This window comes from Carassius gibelio, chromosome B20 (assembly GCF_023724105.1).
Source record: "Carassius gibelio isolate Cgi1373 ecotype wild population from Czech Republic chromosome B20, carGib1.2-hapl.c, whole genome shotgun sequence".
Lineage (NCBI taxonomy): Eukaryota > Metazoa > Chordata > Actinopteri > Cypriniformes > Cyprinidae > Carassius > Carassius gibelio.
Window position 1 is genome coordinate 20,879,809 of NC_068415.1, and position 24,122 is coordinate 20,903,930.

The following is a 24,122-nucleotide window of genomic DNA, read 5'->3' on the forward strand; positions in this document are numbered from 1 at the left end:
TTGGTATACTGCAATCTATCTAATGCATTTGACTACACCGTAATAAACAGTAAAAAAAAAAAAAAAAAAACACCGGCACTGTAAGTTCATTTTGATGCACAGCTAAACAAAGTCAGAACGCCATAACTCAATTTGAACATTCCAAACAAAGTGAAAGAGTGGTAACTGGTGTTGTACTGGTGTTGTGGTGTCTGCCTTGGCTTCTCGTGGACTTTTTGAAGTCACAGTTAAAACTACCTATTATTTTCTCTGAAAAACAACAAAATTGACTCTCATTGATACTTATGCACATTATAAATCTTAAATGTCCCAAAAATATAACTAATAACTTTTAAACAAAAAAAAATTAAGTTGCGGTCTTTAGCCTTTGCTCGGCAGAATAGACCAGGAGACCACCAGGTAGTGCTGCACGATAAATTGCATGCAATATTTAATTAAAAAGCTAGTTTAATCAGCTGAACAAATAATTAAACTCAAATGGATACCTGGACAATTTTCAATCCAGTTTCCGATCATAACATACTAATGGAGAGACTGGAAAACTGGGTCGGGCCTTCGGGGATGGTACTCAGATGGTTCAGGTCATACTTAGAAGGGAGAGGCTATTATGTGAGTCTAGGAGAGCATAAGTCTAAGTGGACATCCATGACATGTGGAGTCCCACAAGGTTCAATTCTCGCACCACTTTTGTTTAGCCTGTATATGCTTCCATGAAGTCAAATAATGAGAAAGAACTAAATTGACTATCACATCTATTCTGATGACACCCAGATTTACCTAGTCTTATCGTCAAATGGCAAAAGACTGGAAAAAACTGAAGTTATTGCATTTGGAAACAAACATGAAGTTTTCAAGGTGAATGCCTACCTTACCTCTAAGGGTCCAACAACTAAAAATCAAGTCAGGAATCTTGGTGTGATTCTGGAGACAGACCTTAATTTCGATAGCCATGTCAAAGCAGTAACTAAATCAGCATACTTTCATCTAAAAAACATTTCAAGAATGAGATGTTTTGTTTCCAGTCAAGACTTGGAGAAACTTGTTCATGCCTTCATCACCAGCAGGGTGGACTATTGTAATGGTCTCCTCACCGGCCTTCACAAGAAGACCATTAGACAGCTGCAGCTCATCCAGAACGCTGCTGCCAGGATTCTGACTAGAACCAGAAAATTTGAGCATATCAGACCAGTCCTCAGGTCCTTACACTGGCTTCCAGTTAAAATTAGGATTGATTTTTAAGTACTTTTACTCATCTATAAATCACTCAATGACCTAGGACCAAAATATGTGGTAGAAATGTTCTCTGAATATAAACCTAACAGAGAACTCAGATCTTTAGGATAGAGTCAGTTAGAAATACCAAAGGTTCACACAAAACAAGGGGAGTCTGCCTTTAGTTACTATGCTGCCCGCAGCTGGAATCAGCTTCCAGAAGAGATCAGATGTGCTAAAACACTACTCACATTTAAATCTAAACTCAAAACTCATCTGTTTAGCTGTGCGTTTTTGAATGAGCACTGTGCGATGTCCAAACTGATTGCACTGTATTTTACGTATTCACTGTATTTTATGTAAAACAATTTTCTATTTTTAACTGTTTGAAATAAATGTAAAATAAGTCATTCTTTAAATAATTTCCAAAGTTTGAAAATTGCTTATTTTATTTTTTTTCATGATTATTTTAATTTATTTTATGTAAAGCACTTTGAATTACTATAGTGTAAGAAATGTGCTATATAAATAAACTTGCCTTGCCTTGCTGACCTTCTTGGATGTTTTGGGGCAGACTGTTCATGCATAGCCTCCATGGCCGTGACAAGACAGTCTATGAGTTAGGAAGTGGGCGCCATCACTTTGGAAGGATCTGCAGTGAAAGCCTGCCACCTCTGGGACAGACTCATGGACAGGAGAGGCCTCTGGGATAGACTCATGGACAGGAGAGACCTCAGGACTGCAGTGTGCAGCCCAAACACTCAGGCTGGCCACCACCATCGCAGGCAGTGCAGTAGACAGAGACACATCAAACTTGTGTGTTGAGATCACTGGGATGCCAGCCACTCGCACTGACATCAGTGAAGTGTCCATCACACTGGCAATAAGTCTTATTAGTCCTGGCCCAAGCTCCACATCCGCAGGAGTTTAGGTACTATTTGAGTTGCCAGCATGATGTGAGCAGTCTCTGGCTTGGCTGACATGACGTGAAGAGGCTTTGGCATAGCAGGCATGACGTGAGCAGGCCCATGCTTGGCGGACATGATGTAAGCAGACTCAGGAGTAGTAGGCATGACGTGAACAAATCCTGACATGACAGTCAAGAAATGAAAATGCTCTGTAGATGATACAGCACAATTGTGGGGCTCCTCATCTGCAACTCCCAAATGTCTTTAAAGAAAGTATCACAGAAAAGTACTTAGTAGTAGTAAAGTTCACAGAACTCAGCAACATAATTCTCTGTGTGGAGGTCACCTTGATGAAGATGAACATGACGATCTGCTGAATAGTTGAGGTTGGGTATTCTTTAACAAGCAGTCCACTGAAGCAAGTTGTGATGAACCCAAATCCATATTTTATTCAAAAGTAACCCAATATACAAACAGAGGCTTGACTTGACTTGAATAGATTTGAATTTAACAGAGACAATCTCACCAAAGGCAGGTTGCACAGTTCAAAGCTAGACAAAGAACAAAGCCAAAAAGGGCTATTTATCAAATATATAATTTATCAAACAATAAGGGTCACATGACATGAACCAACCAATGAGAGACAAGACACACGACTAAGACAATCAACCAGTTGATGAGAACATGAGACATGAACAAAGGAACCAATCCAAACAACACACAGACAAGAGAATCACATGACAGAGAACATAAGTATGTTTGACTTCAGGCAGCACTGTGCGTGAAGTGCTGTGTATGAACAGTGTACGACACTCTCGATCTGCAAGAGTAGCCGCTTGCAGTCGGGGTGGAATTGAAAGTGTCAGTGTCAGATGACCTGGCCTCCTCAGTCACTGGACCTGAACCCAATCGAGATGGTTTAGGGGTGAGCTGGACCGCAGACTGAAGGCAAAAGGGCCAACAAGTGCTAAGCATCTCTCGGGGAACTCCTTCAAGACTGTTGGAAGACCATTTAAGGTGACTACCTCTTGAAGCTCATCAAGAGAATGCCAAGAGTGTGCAAAGCAGTAATCAAAGCAAAAGGTGGCTACTTTGAAGAACATACAATATGACATATTTTCAGTTGTTTCACACTTTTTTTATTATGTATATAATTCAACATGTGTTAATACATAGTTTTGATGCCTTCAGTGTGAATTTTCATAGTTATGAAAATAAAGAAAACTCTTTGAATGAGAAGGTGTGTCCAAACTTTTGGTCTGTACTGTATATATATATATATATATATATATATATATATATATATATATATATATATATGTACATTAATATATATATATATGTATATTAGGGTTGTAACGGTTCACAAAATTCACGGTTCGGTTCGATACGATAAACTGATGTCACGGTTACAGCAAAAATTAAAAACATCTCAACTTTTCAGAATGTCGCAAGTGCACAACGGGTCATGTGACAAGAACTAACCAATCAGCTTCATCTTTTCCCGTAACAACGTTGAAAGCTCAGCACGCGCTGAAGGCTCGTTGCAAATTGTCTAATGCATTTAACAGACCAGAAATACAAGATCCTCCATTAACCAACAGGTCTGGTGTTAGGGTGCACTTTGGATTCCCTGTAAGCTATAATGGTGATGATAGAATGAATGGTAAATAGTAAGGTCTCATATCCGGGGCTATAATGTAAATGAAGCCTACCGATCGCTGCGGTGATGTCTTTTGCCCTGTTTGAATCCGCTGGAAATGTCTGCCTAAATGCTGCAGGAGAGTATGTTGCATGTATGTTTCTCCTTTTTTTCGTCTTTTCCCAGATACTGACACAATAAGGTGATTTCGGCGTAAATGAGTTGACATGTTTTAAGTATTCCCGCTGGTGTACCCTATTGTCATGTAGATGCGACATACCGTTGTTTTTTTATCCACCACTCTCTTGCCATCACCATCATAGCTTACAGGGAATCCAAAGTGCACCCAAACACCAGACCTGTTGGTTATTGGAGGATCTTCTATTTCTGGTCTGTTAAACGCATTGGCCACAGCGTACCGTGCATGAACTACTCGCTCACTCATCGCGTACTGAGTGATCGAGCGCCTGACTGAGTAGCCTAACATAAACATATAAGTTGGTGTTTTTTTCTTCTTCGGGGGTGTCAGGGGCGTTGCCTGTTACGTCGTTTGGGTTATTGGGCTACCTTGTTGAACTCATATCATTATATTTAACTTTCTTTTTTTTTTCAAATATAATCAATTAGTCCAATGAACCGTTCGGTACATAATGCGTACCGCGTACCGAAAGCCTCGTACCGAACGGTTCAATACGAATACGCGTATCCTTACACCCCTAATATATATATATATATATATATATATATATATATATATATATATATATATATATATATATATATATATATATATATATATATATATATATATATATATTAGAAAGACACATCATTGTGTCATGTACTGAATTTGGCCAATAGTGAAATAGCTGTGCCATCATCAGCGCTCCTGCAGTTGCTCTGAAAAAGACACACAGATTATTTATTTTATTTTTACTTGTATTATTATTTATAATATATTGTATATTTTGTATTTCTTTTATGTATTTTATATTTGTTCAGTACCTTTATATCATATGTTGGAAATCAAAAGAAAAGAAAAGAAAAGAAAAAGGAAAAGTTGCACCAGTTGAGTCAGCCAGTTGCTCTCAAAACGCTATTGCCAGTACTTTGATCACATGTGACAGTGATGTGGAGTCGGCATTGGTTCAAGTCAGACAAAAGTTCAACTGGAATGCATTGCTGCAAGTCTGCCACCGATCGATCTGCGCAGCACTGCATAAAGTCAAACGCACCTCATGAATGTGGCCAAGCTACAAAATAAAAGACATGAAAACATTAAACAAGAATCAAACCCAAACCTGATGTTTTATTAATTCTGTCGTTTTTTTGGTATACTATACAATTTACAAGACAATGTTAGTCTCATCATGCTAGCATTACATATATTTTCCTGGATATGTATGTTGACATGTATGTTTTCAATATGTATGTCCAGTGTTCTCATTAATGTGCATGTCCTGAAGTAATTATATTCTTTCTTATATTATCTTCTATTTAATTCAAAGTTTAAATCAAATGTGAATCACATGTTTTCAATGTGGTTTTAGACTTTTAGACCTCACTGTACTGTATGCTTACACACACATACAGAGATCAGATCAAAGTACACAGGTTTAGCCATAGAGAGTCAGTTCACCGGACACTTCCAACATCCCTCGTGCCAGCTGAAATAGTCTGGCAAGTGTGTGTAAATCAACTTCATACAGTATCATAGTACCGGTAGTATCATTCAACATCCTGATTGGAGCTCATATCCACAGCCACCCCTTCACATATCCGAAGCATCATTTTACTGTTTGAATGACTCATTCTGTTTTCCTACAAATAGCATGACAGTGACTTGGTATTATTTTGCTGTATTTTCATTGATTTGCATGTGCAAAAAATAATTGTCAAAAAAAAAACAACGGTTTAAATGCACCTGTATTTTAGGTTGAAAAAATAAACAGAATAATTTTCATTTAAATTGGAATGAATTACTGTACTTACAAATACAACAACCTAGGCTAACTTGGATTCCCTGCACAACACCAAGGTATAACCTAAAGCACTTTTATCATAACGCATGATTTGTAAACTAATACATTGAGACTTTTGCATAACATAATCTGCTCCGTATACCTTTTCTTAGTAAACTTGCTTTGTTGCTCACCTGGTTTAGAACTGCACTTCCTGTGAAACATTGGATTCAATAAAAGAGCTTGCAGAAGCATGCGGAAGTGGCATGTTAGCTTCATTACATGTGTTTTCATCTCACGTTTGTATTTTGTCAATTCTATCTTTAAGGTTTAGAGATGGGTTTAGTGTAGTTTGTAGTGTAGTTATTTCTAAACTGCCACAGTACATAAAACAATATATATATATATATATATATATATATATATATATATATATATATATATATATATATATATATATATATATATATATATATATATATATATATATATATATATATAATGAAGATGCTTTTAGTGCCACAAGTTTGACTTGCAGTCGGCATCATGCTATGGATAATAATGTGCAAGGGTTGTTTTGTAAGGCTCTATAGGTTCTATAGGTTATGGCTGATCAGGAGGGCATATGTTCCATAGAGGTCTCTGTGAAATTAAGCAGATCATCTATCAAGTCTTGTGAGAGCAGGTCTTGTGAGATCTTCACTAAGGACAGGCCAATCCAAAGAGTAAAGAAGATTTTCCTTTGCTTATCCCTGCTATAAGCAGCAAACAAACCAAAAACAAGGTTATTGTAGAGCACTAGTGTTTCCATAGTACCTGCCATACCATTTAGTGCCTGCTGTCTCTCAGGTTTTTCCATTTCTCCTGAAGGAAAGAGGATTAGCAGCTTTGCTGCTAGCAAAATACTACAATACAAAATCTTTTGACAGCTCAATGCTGCACAAAAACCACAGCTAGGGGTACACAACTGTCCAAACTCCTCTTTGGATCGTTTTCCAAGGGAAATGTTGAAAGATTAGTGGCCCTGACCTTGATGGCAAACAAACACATTCTCAGAAGCTGTTGGCTTGCTGTAGTGAGGGCACAAATCTCACCCAGCCCACGCTTAGTCATACATATTTGAACAGTTCGGCCTGGTTTATCTACCCCAGATGATTTAGTATTCAGCAGTTGAATGACAGAATGGAATTAAACAAAATGCCATTCCACTAACTGACTTTGTGGTATATATAAAAAAAAAAGAGTATCAAAAATAAACCAGTATCAGTGCATAGATTCTGGCAAATGTATGTCTTTAATAAAGTTGTCATATCAGCCACTCATTTCATATCCATTCATTTCATATTTCAAAATAAATAAACATAAGAGTGATATAAAAAATGTATATTTACACAAATAATATTGAAATAATAAAACAGTTTGATAAACGTAGGCAGTTTACCACAGAACTAATATTTATTTCATTGCTTGAAACCAAAAGAACCATCAGCACATGCCAAAATAACCATCTATAACTGAGTAAAAAAAAAATCTGGATGGAGGAAAAATAGAAATGTTGATTGTTAATATAATTAATTCAGTACCAGAAACCATTGATGAAAGCCAATTTAAATAATAATAAAGTCAAAACATGTTTTACTTAATTTATGTGTGTTCTATGCATTATTATGAATATTAGAAGAAAGGTGCAACTCTGTTTAAATCACTTTGTGTTGTGCATAGTTGCTGCTTATATAGAGTGTTAAATCTGTCAGTTATAAGATTCCATATTTTAGGATATTACAAACTTAGAAGGCGGTTGGGTAGCTCATTGATTTTTGGAACGGACTCTGTGTATGCATATTTTACTACAGATAGTTTTTAGTTGTTGTTGTTTTTTTTTTTTTTTTTTTTTTTTTTGTGAAACATTTACAATGTAAGGCAAGATTTGCAGGCTTTTATTGAATGATGAGGCAACTTCAGCACACTGAACCTTGTTTCTCATGTCACGTGCAAGGACAGTTAGGCTACATAGATTTCTTACAGGTACAGCAACAAAAAAGGGAATATTTTTTGAGTGCTGCAGAAATGAGTTCTAAAACCCAGAAACGAGTTAGCATCCCAAAGGTCTGAGAAGGAGATAAAGTGAGAGTTTGCGTGTGTGGACCCAGAATGCAGTACTCTGTAAAACTTGCAAATATATTTGGAATGTACTGCTATTTTGGGTTGAATAGACTGAGAATATCCAGGTGAGGATACATAAGGATGCAGTAGGCGATCATCCAGAGGAACAGAAGCACATGCACCTCATAACTAGTTAGGTCGAGACCCCCCTTCCTAAAACACACAAGAAGAAGGCAGAATGAGACATACTGGTTATTTTCTGAAACATCCTAGGTTCATTAGAAAATAAATAAATAAATATGACTGTGGCGTGAGATTCAAACATATTTGCTAAATCAGCAATGTCATTTGCAACTTTCTTAGTGACTTGCATTTTATGGAACTCACACCAGAGCGCTTCGCATCACAAATGCGTTGTTGTACCGGGTGAGCTGAAGGGCAAGTTTATTATATCACAAAAGCCATACATATGGAATTGGTAAGGTGATGCAAATGTTAAAAGGTATAACTCAACAAATTATGCACTGTTATACAATAGTTTTGAGTTCGTAACATAGTACTGTGTAAGGAGTTGCACGAAAAGAGTCAAAAATCTGTCTTAAGTTCCTTAATCATTAATGTTGTTGCTGTTTTACTGCCCCGAGTGTTCATTTCTGCTGAAAAACAGCAGTAAAATGTATTAATATTGTGTAATGTATGTGTGTTTTTTTGAGTTTTGCACAAATGTAAGTAGAGGCATGCATTTCTAATGAGCAGCTTGTTTCAAAACTACTTTCAATCGAGCAATGCAACACAATGTAGAATAAAATCCAAACCTCTGTGAAACTGCAGGTTCTCCTCTAATTCCATCCAAAACTCTGTTTTGCTCATATCGGTCATTATCTGATTGACCATCCTTCACTCCCCTGGGGAAAAGGTCCTCTCTGATTTTATCCTTATCTAGACCATTTTTCACTGGTGGCACAAATGCATCATCAACACCATCACCGTGAGTGAGATTAAATGCATCCGAGTAAATACTCTCCTTCATTTTAAATGAATAGTCCAAGTCCAGATGTTCACTGGTAGATGATATTTGTATATTTTTACCAAACTGATTTATCAGCAAAGTGTCAGAGGTGGGTGAAGATTTTTCTAAATCAGGGATGTTTGCACTTTTGTCGTCAGCCGACCCAGTCAATACGTCTGTAGGCTTTAACTGCCTCTGCGTCTCACAAAAATGACGCAATGACTTTATTTCACTTCCTTGAGATTCAAATGTCCTGGGAAACTCTATTCCCTGTGCATCCATAATTGTATTTAATTCAAGGTCTCCATTTGTCTCTAGTCCATCTTCTTTATGGTCCAGCTCTAATATATAGCTATATGCATCCTCTTCATCTGAATCCAGCATTGGCATAGCATAAACACCCTCTGTTGAAACCTCTGAACCGTTCCCTTCATTATCCAGGCTTCCCAAATAGCCTTTCTTCCATGCTAAAGAGTCACAACACTGTCCCCCAGTGGAGTCTGACAGGGATTGTCCATTTGACCAGCCGGAGCTCTTCGTGGTGAGGAAATGTTCAGACAGAGCAGTTAAACCCACAGGGCTGTCTGAAGAACAGGCAGGCAGTGACTCGGAGCTGAGCTCTTGATCTCCGGTATGGTAGCTTTGTTCCTCTTGGCTGGACTCAGAAGAGTTATGAAGTCCTCTCAAAGCTTCAGTAGAGATATTAGATGGTAACATGCAGCTAACTGAATCAGTCCAATGTCTGTCTGATTTTTCAATGAAATTTGGTGTGCCTCGAGAGGAATCGGTTGATGTACTGTCCTGTGAATGAGTCAGTATCATGACATTAACAATATTTTACCTAGACAGACCATTCATTCATTCATTAGACATGTCATTACAACTTTGTCGCAATTGCTTGATTGGATTCACTTATATCTCACAACTGTGGTTTTATATGTTGCTAATTTGACTATATCTCTTACATTTGACTTCATATGGTGCAACTGCAACTGCACTTTCATTTTTCATAAATTTGACATAATATCCACTGCTTGTTCTTATCTCTCATAATGCCTTTTTTTTAAGTTAAAGGCAAAACAAATTTGAAAGTAGAGTTACATTATGAAAGATAAAGCCACATTGTGGATATTATGTCACTTTTATGGAAAACAGTAAGTGTTTTTAAGCACATTCATGTGTTGAAAATGCTTACTTTTCTGTTCGTAGATGCAGTGAATTTAGAAGGCCGACTCGAAACTGAAGGGAAATCTGTGTGGGTAAATCTGTCTTCCTCTCGCAAAACTCATTTGCGTGGATTCCTATTGAAATAACTTTTTTATTAAGTATGCCAAACTATAGAAAACATGACCACACCTTTGAATTTCCACGGGTGAAATCCAGTCATTTCAATACACATCTCCCCACACAGATTTCACAACTGGTCACACAACTGCTGCGTTGCCCAAATAAAAGTTGCTTGGTTTAAAGTGACTTCTGTGTGAGCGGTGCTTTATACATTGTTACCTTTCTGTCCTGTGAAATTTTGTTAAAATTTCACTAATCTGACCATACCTTTAGTTTTATTGACATAAAGTCACAATGATGCATTGTCATTATAAATAAGAAAGCCTGAATGTGCTTGAATCTTCTTCTCAATCATATAAATAAAAGATAAACATATCCTCACCTCATCGTGGCCTGGACAACATTGAAGAAACTGGGCTACATAAGTGATGACAGACTGCTCATCTGGTGAATGCACTGCAAGATCTAGTGGGAAAGAATTAAATCAAGTCAAATAACCAAACACAACTGCTTGTACAATAGTTCTGCAGTAAAAATTGCTGCTCCTGCGTTTTCATCACATGTTTATTTCTGCAGTGTGAAAGCAGGTCATACAGCAATTAAATACATTCCCCTAGAAGGCAGAAACAATACACAGCTATACTTCAGTGAAAAGCTAATAGTGTGTTTGTGTGTTACCATCTGGATCCAGCAGTGGAGGAATCCCCAGCCACTCATTCGCTGCTGTGAAGGCTGTCTCCATATTTAGTCGGGGCTCAGAAGACAAAGCTTTCCTCATGTCCACAAACTGAGGACAGAAGCATTTAACCAGAGCCAGAAATGCCAATCCACTCCTCCAGCTTTTACCAAAATCGCTAATGTCTACCCCATATCTGAAGGAAAAGATTGAAATGGCGAGGCGGAATAAATTATGCAAGATCATCCAATTCACAGATCACCACAAAAATTACAAAGCCATGTAATAATTTTAGATTGCATGTTTTTCCAAACCTACATTACTGTCAATCATCTGTGGAAGAACTTTGTTTACATTAATTTATACATTGATATATTACATGTATATAATCAACCACTTTTATGATGCTTTTGTTGTGCATTGCATTTTATTTATTTATGTATTTTTTTTTTTTTTTTTGTTTAAAAGCTTCAGTCTCCATTGAAACTTTGTGGAAAAGAGCGATCAGGCATTCATCAAACTGTCTTCTTTTGCGTTCCACAGACACACAAAAATTTACGGCGAGTTTATTAGTATATAAATATGAGTATATGATGTCAAATATTCATTTTGTCTGAACAAACAAAATCTTAATAAATTAATTTGCAGTACAGTACAAAATCTTACTAAATCACTTACTTTGCAGTACAGTTCTGTGCCCAGCTAAGCAGAGTCTTTATGGCTGTACTGCGGTATTTGAGCTTTTGGGATGACCTTTTGCCTTTTGAGGGTAGAGTTTCAAAACTGTCATCTCCAGGTGATGCTGGAGAACTACAACCTGAAGAATCGCTGCCACAAGGTAATGACAGCAGACTGAAGGTGGATGGGAACTTCTCCAGGCTTCCTGTGACCTGTTTAATCTTAGAATGGGACAGTGATTTAGCTCACAATAACTGACATGATCAAAAACCCACTCGAGAACAATGGATCCCTTTCATCACCATTAAGCAATGATAGCGTGCTTTACCTGATAGTACACAATGATGTTCCAGATTAGCCTGAGAACAACTGAAGGATTGCCATCTGCAATATCATTAGCGTCAATTTTTATAAGGCTAACCTGTGTAAAAATAGTATAAATTATTACATTTATATTTATATTACACAAAGATATTGACCCTTCCACATGACATCAATAAACATAGATATTGACCATGTTTTACTAATTAAATTTACTAATATATATATATATAAGCATTGGAACTTACATTTCTGTCCTCGAGGAAATTCAAGACCTTAGAAATATTGTTTAGTCTGAAGATGCGATGTGGAAATGGCCTGAATTTATCAAGCTGAAGAACATGAAAAACACTTCTAGATAAGCCACATCTATGAATGGTAGATTTATAGTGATCAAAATTAATCTTTTTAGTATAAAATGTAATGACAAACCATATTACAGCCTGACATTTCCTCTAGAAGAGCCATGAGAATCTTTCCATCCTGAATATCAGTGAATAAGTTATGAACCTGTAGGTCACACTAAAACACAGAGAGAAAAATAAATAAATAAAAATAAAACATGGGACGACTCAGTGGTGTGTATATATATATATATATATATATATATATATATATATATATATATATATATATATAAAATTAAAAACTCCACAAAAGGTAAAATTTTGAGAAAGTTATTGGCTTGGTCTTGAGTTGTCTTTTAAAAGCAGAATACATTGTTTAGCTTTGCAATAGAAAGAAGACAGTTCTCACTCTCTTCAAATGCACGTTTATCCACTTGGTAAAAGTTCTCTCTTGGACTGCCTGCTTCTCATCTGTAGATGAAGAAATCAAACTGAGGCACCATGGACACATGGAGTCAAAGTTTAAAGTTCTGTAAGCGTCATGCTGTCATTCCAGAACATTTGAACAGGTTTAGCACAGGTATAAGCAGATTTACTTTCATTTTAAGAGACATGCATGGAGTAAAATAAATGAGGAAGTTCGTCTTAAAAAATACTTTTCAGAGTTACAAATTATGATTTTTTTTCCCCTTCTTTCTTTTTTTTTTTTTTTTTTTTTTTTTGCGTTTACACTTTACCATTTCCATCGCAATCTGTTTCAAATATAATGTGTAAAATATTAACAAAAGATATAGAATATTTTATGCCAGACTTGCAAACGATACATTTTATGATATAATTTACCAAGCTTGGTGATTAAAACATGCTGAATATATATATGTATTTTTTTTTTCTAAAAAATAAAAATCCACCCAAAATTGTCAGTGTATAAACAAAAGACATTATAGGAACTGTCATAAAAATTACGCATATAAATGGCTTCTCCTACCTTGGGTTTTTTGTGCGCACTTCTTGTCTTTACCAACATGTTCATCTATCATACTCGGTGTTGAGGACATCCTGAACAGGACCGGGAAAATGTCAAAAAGTCACTAATACACTCCATGCATAGCTAAAGAGGAAGATTTGAGGAAGTCATTCGTTTGAGGAGTGTTTTTGAGTGTCAGCTCCTGTCAGCACATGCCCGCCTCCTCCATACACCTGCATGAAGCAGAGACAGCTCCTCCAAACCCTTCACTGCCTCCAGCTAATATTTAGTATTCATTCGTATGACATAGTTTAGCTTTTATCTTTTGACATTTTATCCATTCACTTTTAACAAATAAAACAAGTGGATACTTGAATGTTGGGTTGTTCGTAACTATGACTATGAACTATGTTCAAGTTTCTTTTTTTGCCAAAGCAAATCTTAGTCCTCATCATCAAATGATAGTTTTAACTCTGTAATGGTGTACTGCTGAAAGTCTGTGACTCTTTTTTCTTGCATTATATTTAGTGAGCCAATGCATTCATATATTTTACAAGTTAAACATTTGTAAAAAAAAAAAAAAAAAAAAAAAAGTTGCATTAGACATTAATATATATATGAAGACCATAACACTCAGGAAGATAACGGTTCACAGTGCATGCAATATTTAAAGCCCTGGTTTTTATCAATTTAAAACTTTGTTCCAATTTAAGAAACATTGTGTGGCCTTAATTTGTGAAACAGTAAATTAAGACTCAAGGTGCACAGAAACCCTAATAAACACTAGAACTAGTTTAAATGTTAAGCTAAAGACATGACACTTTTTGAACACCAAATTATAATTAAGGTAGTCAAAGTGATGAACACCTGTGTGAACTTAGGGAGAACCGACTACAGAAGCCACCCTCAAGCAGTTGGCTCACAGTAAAAATGGTCCAGAAAACTATTTTGTTTGTTCTAAATCAGTCTTGTCAGGTTGAGCTTGTTGTAGGCCCTGTAGCAGAGATTACACGAAGTGGCTTATTTTGCTGAATACAGCCTTATTAATAAACCACAATAATGACAAGTATGGTTTTACTTCAGTAACACACTATTTGCGCTCTAATTTAATGCACTGGTTAAAATGTAGACACCCCAGGAAAGTCTAAATTATTAATTTACCCGTGACGCAAACATGACGCAAAACTACAAAACGCCTTTTACATCAAGATTTTATTAGGGGAAAACATGGGGTTAAGAAAAGGCAAATATATGGGGTCCGTTAAAAATGAACAAAGTGACACATTATTGAGCTTGATTTCCAACTGAATCCGGACAAACCTACAGAGAGGGAGAAAAACAACACACAAATGTTAAGTCCGAATTGATCAAAGGAGGATTTTGCCCCCTCAGTGTACAACGCGTGGTTTGGTTTAACTGTGGCAATTCAAAGTGTCTGAAAGGCGCGCTTCTCCTGACAGACAATATCTGGCTGCCACTGATTTACTCTGCCTGTTTTTAGATTGGTAACGGTACACAACAAACCATCACCGCCTTGGAAACAGGACGAGATTTGTTGAAAGAATATCGCACGTAAAGCTTCAGGATCTAGAGAAGTCACGCCTTTTGTTCCTTCGGTTTAATCTGTGCAGTCTCGATGAATCTCCAGCCACTCAAGACACAGGAGACAGGATCTCGACACTGCAATTCTATTAGGGATATACGTGGAAATAAAACTATCTTACCGCTTGCAAACCGTTTATGCACTGTAAGAAAACACACGTGGATTTCACCAAACAAACACACGCAACAGCAGCATTCAGTTAAATAGAGCTTCGTGAATGAATCATTCAGAATCAGAACACTGAGTCGGTCGAGTTGGGCAGAATCAGAACACTGAGTCGGTCGAGTTGGGCAGAATCAGAACACTGATTCGATCGAGTTGGACTGAATACAATCTAGCCATTTTCAAGATTCCTAAAATGCTTATTATATTGACTACAATATGCCTATATATTTATAAAACGAATCAATGAAACATGCTAAACTGAAAAAGAAATACATAAAAATGAATCACTGAGTCGTTTATGTGAACCGGATCTTTAAAAAGGAAATGTTTGAAAGAACCAATTCGCGGAAATGAGTACGTGCCGGAAGAGAAAGAGCGCATTGTTAACCGGATGTAAACGCCTCCACTAATTACTTCTTACACGAAAAAATACACAGATGTTTTTAAATAACAGTGGCGGTAATTGTAACAGTAGTAATAAAATACTTTACACTGCTAAAATAAAAGCTTTCAGAGATCAAGATAAAAGACAAATTGTGTAACATTCATGACTGACGCAGTATTCGACCAATCAGAGAGGAGAAGACAAATCAGAGACCCAATAGCTTTCATCCTTTGAGTGTTTATATTCCAGGGGGCGGAGCTTGCGTCCAGTTACTTACCTCGGCGTAGCTCTGTGGCGTTTGTTTGGCGAAGAGTTAAACGTATTAAGCGTCGTAAAATATTTAGCAAATCATTCCGATTCGTAAGATGAACAGCATTATTAGATCGACAGCTCGGTGTCTTCGAGCGGGCGCATGGCAGTACAGGACAGCGCAGAATAATGGAGAGCTGCTGTCTGGTTGGGCCCGCCTCATGTGCTCCTCCTCAGCGGCCCAGAAGACTCTGGAGGAAATGGTGAAGAAGGACAAAGTGGTGGTCTTCATTAAAGGCACCCCCGCACAGCCCATGTGCGGCTTCAGCAACGCCGTCGTCCAGATCCTGAGAATGCACGGGGTCGACAACTATGCTGCTTATAATGTGCTGGACGATCAGGACATCAGAGAAGGTCAACTGGTGATTGTGCTGTGAAGAGCTTTTGGAGTTTAAACCTAAGTGTGCTAGTAACATTTTGGGGGCAAAAAATAAAAATTTAGGAATTATTGCTTAATATCTTATACTCATTATAAACTTTCTCACTATGCCTTAATTTTTTGAAAGAACTCGAACAATCAGGACTTTTAAAACTGTCATAATAAAGACTTAGTTTCTCATGAGGTGTTATGCATTTAATTATTGAGACGTTTTCTTGTAATATTCACTGAACAACTCACGATAATCAAAAACTAAAAATAATAATATTGTAATAATCCAAAAACTTTAATGAGAAAATAATTGATTCCTAGTAATAATGACTAAACATCTCAATAATAATGAGAATCTTTAATTTCATAATGCCTTGGTTTCTCGTAAAAAGTCTTAAGTTAGTTTGTCTTGTAACAATGAGAAACTGTCTCGTAATAATGAAAATAACAATAATTAATCTTGTAACAGTGACTCATAATAGATTATCTAAAAAAAAAAATAGAACATCTCATAATAATAGATTCTGATAATAATAATAGATGTCGAGACACCATCTCATAATACTTAGAAACTGTCTAGAAACCTTATAATAATAACTTGTATTCTCATTAATATCTTGTAATAGTGACTAAACATTTGAGTAATGGGAAACTTCCATGTAGCAATGCATTAGCTTCTTATAAAATGAGAAACTTCTTCCTTATAATGTCTTTTAATAATATTATTTTTAGTTTTTTTTTTTTTTTTTTTTTTTTCGTTATAAAAAAAAAAAAATCTCAATTACTATGAGATGTTGAATCATTATTTTTTTTAGTATCGGATATTTTAAGTTCCTGATTTACAGAATTTGTAAATATTTGTAAATATGACAAAAACTTGAAAGGTGGTCAGTAGAGCACAAGTAGGTTAACGGCACCACAAGTCCTGTCAGCTCTGATTGCTTTTATCAGCCTTGTGCAGCTGGAAGAAAGGGGTGTTAACCTTACATGACTAAGGTCTGTTTAAAACCATAAAGCCGAGACACTGAGGTGCTTAAATGGAATTAAAAAGAGAACAGCAAATAGTTATGCTACATAAAATGAATTCCAGAGATTCGTCTAAGAGTTAAGAATGTGGAAATTGTTAAATACTGACTTGTGACTTTTGTTTCCCCTGAAAGGAATCAAGACTTTCTCCAACTGGCCGACGATTCCGCAGGTGTTCTTCAACGGTGAGTTTGTCGGCGGCTGCGATATTCTTCTTCAGATGCATCAGAGCGGAGATCTGGTAGAGGAACTTCAGAAGCTGGGAATCAGGTCGGCTCTCTCGGATCAAGAGAAAGAGTCCAAGTAGGATGGTCTTTGGGGTGATTATCCATTGTAAACCTCCCAAAGGTTAACTTGACCTGCTGAAGTCCAAACTGTCCTCCAGATGACTGAAGGAAGTGATGTCAAACCTCCCGAATCCAGAAAAATCACTGTAAAACACTTGACGTAGAATTGCCGTATTACACATGATGATTCTATTGCAGTATGCTTGTCTTTATTTCAGATACTCTAATGTTAGGCCACTGCATATTTAAAATGTATTTTCAAATATATTATTAAATGTATTTTAGATGTATATCATTCTTCTTTTTTTGTCAATAAAATATTTTAAAGCACCCATTGTTTGGAACTAAAGCTGCTGGGTGTGTCACATGAGGTTGAATTCTGCGTGTCTGATGTCATTAGAAGGAACATTCTTGTTTATTTGTTGGAGATTTCCCTCTTCCTCATTCTGTAACATGTGTGTCATGTTGTTTTGTGTCGAACATGTGTTTAGAAGTTGTCTTACCAGAGAGCGAGATAGAGAGGGTGATACTCAGCCCCTTTGTGCCAGTTACTCATGTTAGATGCTCTGCTCATGTAGAGAAACCGTATATATTCAAACTTAAGAGGAAGACATTTTTAAAGGTGTTTGCAGCTGCAGTTTTGTGAGATCAAATACATAAGCAGGTCATACTTGTTACATATAAGTGAAGAGTTTGATTTTATTAGAGGTTTTTGTATTTTAACTTCTAACACATTCCCTATAGTTATTAAAAAGTTAACGTTGACAAAATTTGGAATTTGACAATCATAAAGGGCATTCATTTAAAGAAATATTAATAAATATATATATATATATATATATACACACACACACATATGAATGTGTGTGTGAATCGACGATATTTCTAATGGTGTTCTGTGTTGTAGTTTCATACGTGTCCAGTAGAGGACGCACTAGTATTTTAAAACTGATATTTGTCTAATATTTACTGTCCATTGCCCTCCTAGCTACAAGATTTCCAATATTTACAGGTGGTATTGAAAAGAGTTCAAATATAAATGCATAATTGATGTCATTACATTCAGATCATGATTGATAAGAAACGTACAAATTTTGTTAAGAAAATAACTCAATTTTATTATTTAAATTGTAAATTACTAAAGTTAATTATTAATTCATGTTGGCTTATTTTGGTTATGAAAACCAAGGTTTGTAAAATAGTTAATAGTACTTTTTTTGGAGACTTAGAGACTTTACACTAAGTCATGAGAGTCTACTGGGGACCTTTCTAGGGTCAAGCATTATTATTATTATTATTATTATTATTATTATTATTATTATTTCATTTATAGCCCCAAACTATTTACATTTATATATTTATTATTAATCCTACATGCTAAATTACTGTATATGAATTGATTTTACAGCTGCATACTTTTTCAAATTTTTTATTATTTTTTTTATACATAAAAAATAATTGGTTTGCCAGCTGCAATAATTTGCCTGCATGGTTTCCATGTTCGCCATCCTCTCAAAAGCCTCCATATCCCAGCACTCCTTGCTTCACTCTAAGCTAGTTGCTAAGCAACACCAGCTTCTCTAAAATAGGAGGCAGGGAGCAGGGGATGCCACTCTTCTCCATGTGGATTTGTTCTGCCAACAGAATCAGGTCATTTGTGCCAGTGCCTGAAGAGAGTCTGACACCTCTGCTTTGAAGGAACAAAGACAGCTGAGACCCGAGCAGGAAGAAGGTACAGAAGCAGCTGTCAGAGCTACATCTTCAAGAACTCCCAGGACTGGAAATCTAAAATTGTCAGTTCGCAACGAATTTCCATGGCGTTAATAAAAACACTGATACCAGAACCTTCGAGACTTTGTGGCACACAGTAAACTGCTCATCTGGTTTCTGGAAGAAATTGAAAACTGGAAAGCACTGGTGTAGGAGTGTGAAGATGGATTTAAATAATTCCTTCCACAATCCTGGAACATGGTAAAATGTAATTTTCCACAACCTTTCCCAGATAAGGCAAAGAATTTGTCCAGATGTTGTGTCAGGTAAGAACCTTGCATGAACATGATCATAGAAAGTTAAAGCAGTTAAGATTAAATGAGATGAAATAGCCACTGGGGGTCACCACTCTACCTCACATGGAGGTGAAGAACCAGGCCTTGTAAACAAGAGACTCTGAAGTACTGTATGCACCTAATAGTACAAGAAAAAAAAAGGTCTGGCTGAACCTTCTCAAGAATTTCTAGCTTGCATTCTTGAAAATAGAGGCTGCAAAATGAATTTTGCTAGCAATGCCATGGAAGAACCCTTTTGTGCTCCTCAAAGAACCTTTCAGTTCTTAAAAGAACCATTTTTCTTAGTGTGAAGAACCTTTAATAATCTAAAGAACATGTGTTCACTATAAAGAACCTTTTGTGCAGTTGGAAATCTACCATAAATGTTAAAGGTTTTTCATGGAACCAGAGCTGCCAATAAAGAGCCTTTATTTTTGAGAGAGTAGGAATCCTTTTCAGGGATTTTCAAATCAAAAAAAGTGCTTGGAGAACAAACATTTATCTTATTATGGGGTTATTATAGGAACCCTTGAAGTGTTTTATATATATATATATATATATATATATATATATATATATATATATATATATACATTCGTCGCGGGCACCTGTTGTGATCACACCAGTATAAATCTTACTCTGATTAGATGAGGTACATTCAAGTCATTGTATAATTGCAATTTTTATTCATTTATTTGTTTCTGTCTTTGAGAAATGAATGGATATGATTAATTATGAGTTGTCACAAGATTTCATGTCATCATAATTATCATATCTAGTATGGGCTAAATTTGTCTTCGTCATTGGTTATGGTATAATTTATGAAAGTGCTCTCTTTTATCTGTTGTTCTCCTCTCGGTGTAAAAGGGATCTTTTATTCGCATGCAGACCGGCTTCAAAAAGACTCTGACCCACCAGGTGAAAATGCTGCACTATGCGTTCACACATCAAACCCCAAGACCACAGAAGAGGGAGAGCAGGGAAGAGTCCATCCTCGCCTTTCTGGGGATTGTCGGAACCTTCCTCAACCTGCTTGTCATTATTTTTGTCTACATCTATACTTCTCTCTGACACTAGACTCTCACATGCATGACCAAATGTTCCACAGGGGGGAGATATACTTCCCAGACACTGGATCTAAGATGACATTTACTGTATTTTATTTCACTGACATTTGAATTTAACTTAATTCTGTGGGTAATCAAACAGTCCAGATCTGCCTTTCAGATATGATCAACAGTTATTAGTATAAATTCATAATTTTTCCTAATGTTTAGTTAAACAGTATGGTGTACATTTTGTTACTTATAATTAAAGTATGTCCATGATGCTTTCTATCAAAAAAAAAAAAAAAAAAAAAAACACAGAAGTACTGATCTGGTTGCTTTGATCAGTTTATTTATTTATTTATTTATTTATTTATTTATTTATTTATTTATTATTCATATATCATGTGAATGAAATACTTAGTATATACTTTATTATAGACCATATTTAATATTAAACAGGAATAAAAACAAAGAGGTGAGGGATAAATCAAATGTGTTTAACATCATAACGATTGAAGTTATTTTTTATACTTTACTAAAAATTGGGAGAAAAAGAGTATGTGACAAAAGAAGAAAGTTCAAATTTACAGCACTCATAAAAGAGTAAAAAAATAAACCTACCTACAACTTCATTGTGACTGAAGTGTGCTTACAATAGGCTTGTTACTATCCAACGGGAGAAGATTTGTGAATGGCAGTGAAGCTACGCCACTGATGCTGGTGGGTCACATGACCATGAGGATGTGGGGAATGTAGTGCATCTACATTACATACTAGGCACATTCATACTAGAACGTACTTCTTTAGCGATCGCAAAGTAATAATTACTCATGAGATTATGTGATTTCGGACATAGCAGTGTTTTCCCATTGTTTTAGTAGTACTCTAAATTGTTGTAATAGTGTTTGTTTTATTGTTATTTACTAATCATTGTGCAACTCACTGCATGTGTCAGTTTACTGTAGCTAAACAATATATTTATATAGATACAGATTGCTACAGATATTACAAAAAAAGGACATGTTATCTACTTCTGATTTTCTAAGATAAAGTGTTGCTGAAATATTTTTCACAGGAGCAAAACTATCTCGACTGTTTTTCGACCCATTTCTATTCCACTGAATAAAAGACATGAGAATTATAGTTTAAGATCTTGGGCACATTTGTTGGATACTTGACATTTACTGTATTTGGAGGACTTTTTGTTGGCTCTTCCTCTACTCTATTTCTGAGCCGCCAAATAAGACATGTGTGATAGATATGAATTTTATACATTTTAAGTGTTCTTTTATACCACACAGGCTCTCAATGTATTGAAATACAAATATCCAGTTTGGACCAGTTTTTATTACTCCTGGATTATCGGTAACCAAACTGTCAATTGTGGCCATTGACTTTCACTGTGTTTTATTTATTTATTTATTATTTTTTATTTTTTTTAATTAATAGCTACCATCAACTGTTCCATTGTTTTGTTGTAAACAGACATTGTTCATTTACATTAAAAGCAGAAAAATAATTTAAAAGTACTGTGATTTAAAATTATTGTTATCATAGTTATATGGTTCAATCAGATTTTTACACTTAGATTCCACCCACCTCCACTCCAACTAATGTACAAGATTTGTTCATTATTATGAGTTGTGTGATTGTTAATGCAGTCTTCCTTGAGTATCTGTTTTCTCAAATATGCAAAAGCAATATAAGAGAAGAGTTCTGCTATGCTGAGTGCCTCCCCTGTGGGAATCAGGCAGCTGGGCATCAGCGCACACTGGGTTAATTAAAAGAGATGTGACATCATCTTTGCATTAATGTATCCCTACTGCTCTCTTATCATTGTGAGGTATCAAGCCCTGGAGCTGAATGATGGAAACGCATGGAGGCCTGGTGACAAGCCTTCAACAGCCTGAGATATCCAGACAGAAAGAGAAGGAGGTGGCGGAGGAAGAAATAGAACATGAGTGGGAGGGAGAGAGAGAGAGAGAGAGAGAGAGAGAGAGAGAGAGAGAGAGAGAGGGAGAGGGAGAGAGAGAACAAACACTGAGTTATTTAAACTGCCTTTTAATTTTATATCTCATTTGACTTCTAACATTTTTGATGATGTCTGATGTTACAAATGTAATATGACATGTTATAGATATGTGTTGTACTGTACAAGAAAAATACATTACATTATAAACTGAATCAATATGCATGGCTGTGTTATATAATCAAACATGCATTTAACAGGGTTGAGAAAGTAGGGTTTTTAAATAAATTTCTGGTTCTCATTCCTTTTAACAAATCCAAACAGTCCCATTATTTTGTCCTTTTCTTTTCAGAGAACAAATCTACAAAGTCTATTTGAAGAAGAAAAAATGCTATTCCATAAATGAGACAGTTCACAAAAAAAGTATAAATGTAATTAGTACAATCCAATAATTGGCTTATATTGCATTAAATAAATAATATATATATTGTCACGGGAGGAGCACAAGACAGACACAGTGGGCATGGCGTCAGGCCTCGGAGAGGCTTTTATTAACACAAAATAAAACAACAAGGGGATAAAAGGTGGCCAAAGGGGAAAAGTGTCCAAAATAACAGGGAATCTGGTGTCCTCGTCGTGCTACAGGGTTCGTGTAGGTCGGGCAGTGTTCATGGAGGAAGGGCCCAGGTAAGGGGCGGAGTCCGGCGGCCGCACGCGCTCCCCTTTTCGGTCCGGGGCGATCAGCTGCGGTTATAAGGTTTCATTTCCTTCAGGTGTGCCCCATCACACGCCGCCAGCCCTGACTCGTCCAGCGCCCCTCCTCTCACACACCCACTCCAGTCGGGCGGTGATTTAAGACGGGGTGCCGGTGACAACCAGGGAGGAGGCAGCTGACTCGTCACAACACATATATATATATATATATATATATATATATATATTTTTTTTTTTTTTTTTTTTATAATTCTGATTGCACACTGTATAATAATGCAAATGGGTTCTGTTCCTTAACCCGAAGTTCTGTATTGGGAGTTTGCAAGTTTCTGAGTGGGTACAAAATTTTTCAAGAAGGATGGGTTGCTTTATGACAGCAATAAATACAGGTGTAAAGCCATTTACAACAGCTATTGTCACGCTACATGGGGGCGAGGAGGAATGTGATACAGGAGACTTCTTAAACATGGAATTTTAATATAATCATGACAGGGAAACACAGGATCTCATGAAGACATTACTGAAGACTAGAGCTGTAGTCAAGTCCAGCTTTGTCGAGTCCAAGTCAAGTCCAAGTCCAGGACTAGTCGAGACCAAGTCAAGACCAAGTCCAAAGAGGTTCGAGTCCAAGGCAAGTCCAAAAGTTTTGAGTCCAAGTCAAGACCGAGTCCAACAGGGGGGGAACAGGAGCCCATACCCTTCACCTCATCCCTAGTTTCCTCTTCTGGATCGGGGTGGGGGGAGGCATGGTCTGGGCCAACACTGGAGCAAACCCTGGGGTCTGGACTGACATCAGAGTGAGCTCTTGGGCTGGAGAGCGAGCTTTTGGGCTGGAGCCAACACTGGAGCAAGCTCTGGAGGAGCAGGCACTTGAGGGTGCTCTGGAAGGTGCTAACGAGTATCAGGTACTGGAGTGATCTTTTGTGGCAGGCTTGCCGCATTAATGTTTGTCATGGGCTTGCCATATCAGTGTTCATTTGGCTTGCCATATTAATGTCCTTTTGGCTGGCCACATTAAGGGGCAGCAGGCTTGACGGCCAGCTGATGGATCCCATTTGGGATCGGAGGCTCTCCAGACACCGGATGATA

General features: G+C 36.6%; 2 protein-coding genes, 1 long non-coding RNA gene and 1 other non-coding gene across 4 annotated transcripts; 1 reads left to right on the top strand and 3 right to left on the bottom strand.

Moving 5' to 3' along the window:
• Positions 1–7,009: 7,009 nt before the first annotated feature.
• LOC127983975 (calmin) lies at positions 7,010–13,665 on the bottom strand. The gene is made up of 10 exons (XM_052586422.1): positions 13,133–13,665; positions 12,554–12,615; positions 12,230–12,319; positions 12,046–12,129; positions 11,805–11,897; positions 11,477–11,697; positions 10,801–10,994; positions 10,505–10,587; positions 8,642–9,636; positions 7,010–8,039 (listed from the first exon to the last, which is right to left on the bottom strand). Exons 1-10 carry the CDS (start codon positions 13,200–13,202, stop codon positions 7,919–7,921), a joined length of 2,013 nt encoding a protein of 670 aa, XP_052442382.1. The 5' UTR covers positions 13,203–13,665; the 3' UTR covers positions 7,010–7,918.
• A 639-nt stretch (positions 13,666–14,304) lies between these two features.
• LOC127983989 (uncharacterized) lies at positions 14,305–15,362 on the bottom strand. The gene is made up of 2 exons (XR_008160518.1): positions 14,836–15,362; positions 14,305–14,431 (listed from the first exon to the last, which is right to left on the bottom strand). It is a non-coding gene; the product is annotated as an uncharacterized LOC127983989 (long non-coding RNA).
• On the bottom strand, positions 14,526–14,798 carry LOC127984617 (small Cajal body-specific RNA 13). The gene has a single exon (XR_008160635.1). It is a non-coding gene; the product is annotated as a small Cajal body-specific RNA 13 (non-coding RNA).
• Positions 15,363–15,506: 144 nt separating the features above from the next.
• LOC127983987 (glutaredoxin-related protein 5, mitochondrial) lies at positions 15,507–17,626 on the top strand. The gene is made up of 2 exons (XM_052586434.1): positions 15,507–15,927; positions 17,104–17,626. Exons 1-2 carry the CDS (start codon positions 15,630–15,632, stop codon positions 17,274–17,276), a joined length of 471 nt encoding a protein of 156 aa, XP_052442394.1. The 5' UTR covers positions 15,507–15,629; the 3' UTR covers positions 17,277–17,626.
• Positions 17,627–24,122: the final 6,496 nt, after the last annotated feature.